The sequence below is a fragment of the Penaeus japonicus genome, unplaced genomic scaffold, assembly GCF_977035675.1.
Source record: "Penaeus japonicus unplaced genomic scaffold, GWHDUDI00000001_assembly GWHDUDI00000017, whole genome shotgun sequence".
NCBI lineage: Eukaryota > Metazoa > Arthropoda > Malacostraca > Decapoda > Penaeidae > Penaeus > Penaeus japonicus.
Window position 1 is genome coordinate 20,620,274 of NW_028234419.1, and position 2,500 is coordinate 20,622,773.

At 38.1% G+C, this 2,500-nt stretch overlaps 1 protein-coding gene across 1 annotated transcript in view; it reads left to right on the forward strand.

Moving 5' to 3' along the window:
* LOC122257280 (RNA-binding protein 28) overlaps window positions 1–2,500 on the forward strand; it is a 12,920-nt gene that overhangs the window by 1,703 nt on the left and 8,717 nt on the right. The window contains 4 exon segments of the mRNA XM_086546094.1: window positions 358–983; window positions 1,233–1,425; window positions 1,788–2,005; window positions 2,259–2,408. Of these exon segments, the coding sequence (XP_086402220.1) occupies window positions 358–983; window positions 1,233–1,425; window positions 1,788–2,005; window positions 2,259–2,408 (1,187 nt within the window).

Sequence of the window (2,500 nt, forward strand, 5' to 3'; positions counted from 1 at the left end):
TATTCTTCTTCTTCCTCCTCCTCCTCCTCCACCAGCTCTTCCACCCCTTCTTCCTCTTCATCTTCCTCCTCCTCCTCCTCCTCCTCCTTTTCATCATCTCATCCTCCCCCCTCCTGCTTTTCCTTCTCATCCTTTGTCTACATCTCCTCCTCATCCTCAACCTCTTCTTCTCCCTCTTCTTCCTGCTTTACCTACCCTTCCTCTTCCTCCTTTTCCTCATCTTTCCTCCTCTCCTTGTGTCCTCTTCTTCCTCCTTTATTTGTAGTTGTATTTAAGTCATCCTTTTGTCAGAATGAACTTCATACATTTTTTTTTTAGAAGATATAGGTATATTAATTAATCCTTTTAAATACCCAGGTAGGACAATAGCTGTGGACATAGCCGTCCCAAAGGAGAAATTCACAGGCAGGAACGAATCGACAGAAAACTCCCACAGGGACTACGAAGACGAACCAAGAAGGCCAATGTCAGGCCCTAATGAGAGGTTCTATGACAGGAATGAACAGAGAGGAAAAAACCACATATTCTTCGGAGAGGATGACACAGATTACGGCAGCATGAAAATTAAGGAAGAGAGGATAAGTGACGATGAAGAGATGAGTATGGTAAACGAAAGGAGAATGTACAATGGCAGAGAGAGTAAGGAAGACATCAAGGTCAAGAAGGAAGAGACGATGTACAATGAAGAGGGTGACAGCGGGTTAGCAGATGAGGAGATGGGAAGCGAAGATGGAGATGACTTCAAGAGAAGCCACGTCAGAGACCCCATGGAAAGACCAAGGCCAGCCCCAACGAAAGGACCCAGCAAGGACATAGCAGAGGAGCGAACACTTTTCATCCGCAATGTGGCCTTCGATGCCACGGAGGAGGACATTGGCAAGGTCTTGGAGAAGTACGGAGAACTGAAGTACGTCTTGATATGCATGGATAAGATGACTGACCATCCTAGAGGCACTGCTTTTGCTCAGTTCAAGGTGAGGAAAGTATTTTGATGTGTGATATATCCTGTAATAGTGTATTGTGCAAGGATATGTTATCAAGTGGAACCTAGAGCTGCATGTGGAAGTGGTTCTGCTTTGTCTTTTGTATAGGTGTTTTTCAGTTTGTTTGTTTGTTTGTTTTTTCGTCTTTTTTTTTTGCTTTCTTTCATTATTTGTTCTTTGTTACACCTTTTTTCATCTGACTATGGAGTGGTATCAAAATAATTGTATCACCAAAATAAAGGAAGTGAGTAAATCCTTTCATACACATATAAATGTCTGGCAGCAGATGCTGATCCCCTGAAGAAGGAAGAATTTCTGGTGTGTGGCCGATATATGAGAGTCATGAGGGCCATTAGCAGGAATGACTTGGAGGTCAAGGTCAAAGAAAACAAAGAGAAAATCCAGAAAGACAAGCGTAATCTTTACTTGGCGCGCGAAGGATGTAAGCCTTAGTCTTTTTTTTCTTCTTTTTCTTCTACAAAGATTACTTTAACTTTTGTCATCATTTTCTTCTTTTTCACTTTTATTGATATTACTAGCATTGTAGTATTATGTTTATTATATATATACTATATATATACATATATATATATACATATATATATACATATATATACATATATATATAGTATATATATATATATATATATATATATATATATATATATATATATATATATATATATATATGTGTGTGTGTGTGTGTGTGTGTATGTATGTACGTATGTATGTATGTGTGTGTATCTTGTAAGTACAATTTTTGATAACTCTATTCATGACACATCCCCTTGAATTGGCTTCCAGTCATTCGTGAAGGAACCCAAGCAGCGCTAGGCGTATCCAAGACTGATCTGGCTCTGCGCGTTAGGCTGACACAAGTGAAGAAGAGACTCCTAAAGAACTTGCACATGTTCATCTCTCCAAATCGCTTGTGTGTGAACAACCTGCCTGAGGAGCTGACTGATAAAGAGCTGAAGCAGATATTTATTGACAATTCGCCAAAGGGAGCCAAGATTACAGAGGTAAAACTCCTATCTAGTTTCTGTTATTGATGTTATTACTATTATTATTATGATTATTGTTATTGTTATTATTATCATCATCATCGTTATTATTATTATTATTATTATTATTGGAATTATTAATATTGCTGTTATTATTATTACTATTATAATCTTTCATGTTTTGTGTATGAGAATGAAAATAAAACTTGATGGTTATTTTTGTTATTCTACTATATAATGTAGACCTCATTCCCTCTCCCTTTTTCCACAGGCCCGTATTATGAAAGACTTAAAGACATTATCCGAAACTGGCACTCCTGTGAGCAAGGGCTATGGTTTCATCACCTTTGCAGACCATGAACATGCCCTGGAAGCCCTGAGAAAAATCAACAACAACCCTGATATATTTACTGTGTTCAAGGTAAGCAAGGATATGAGAGATTAGTGTCTGTACATTGCAAGTTGATGAGTGTGCAAATATCTCATCCATTTCATTCAGTTTTCTGTCAGACG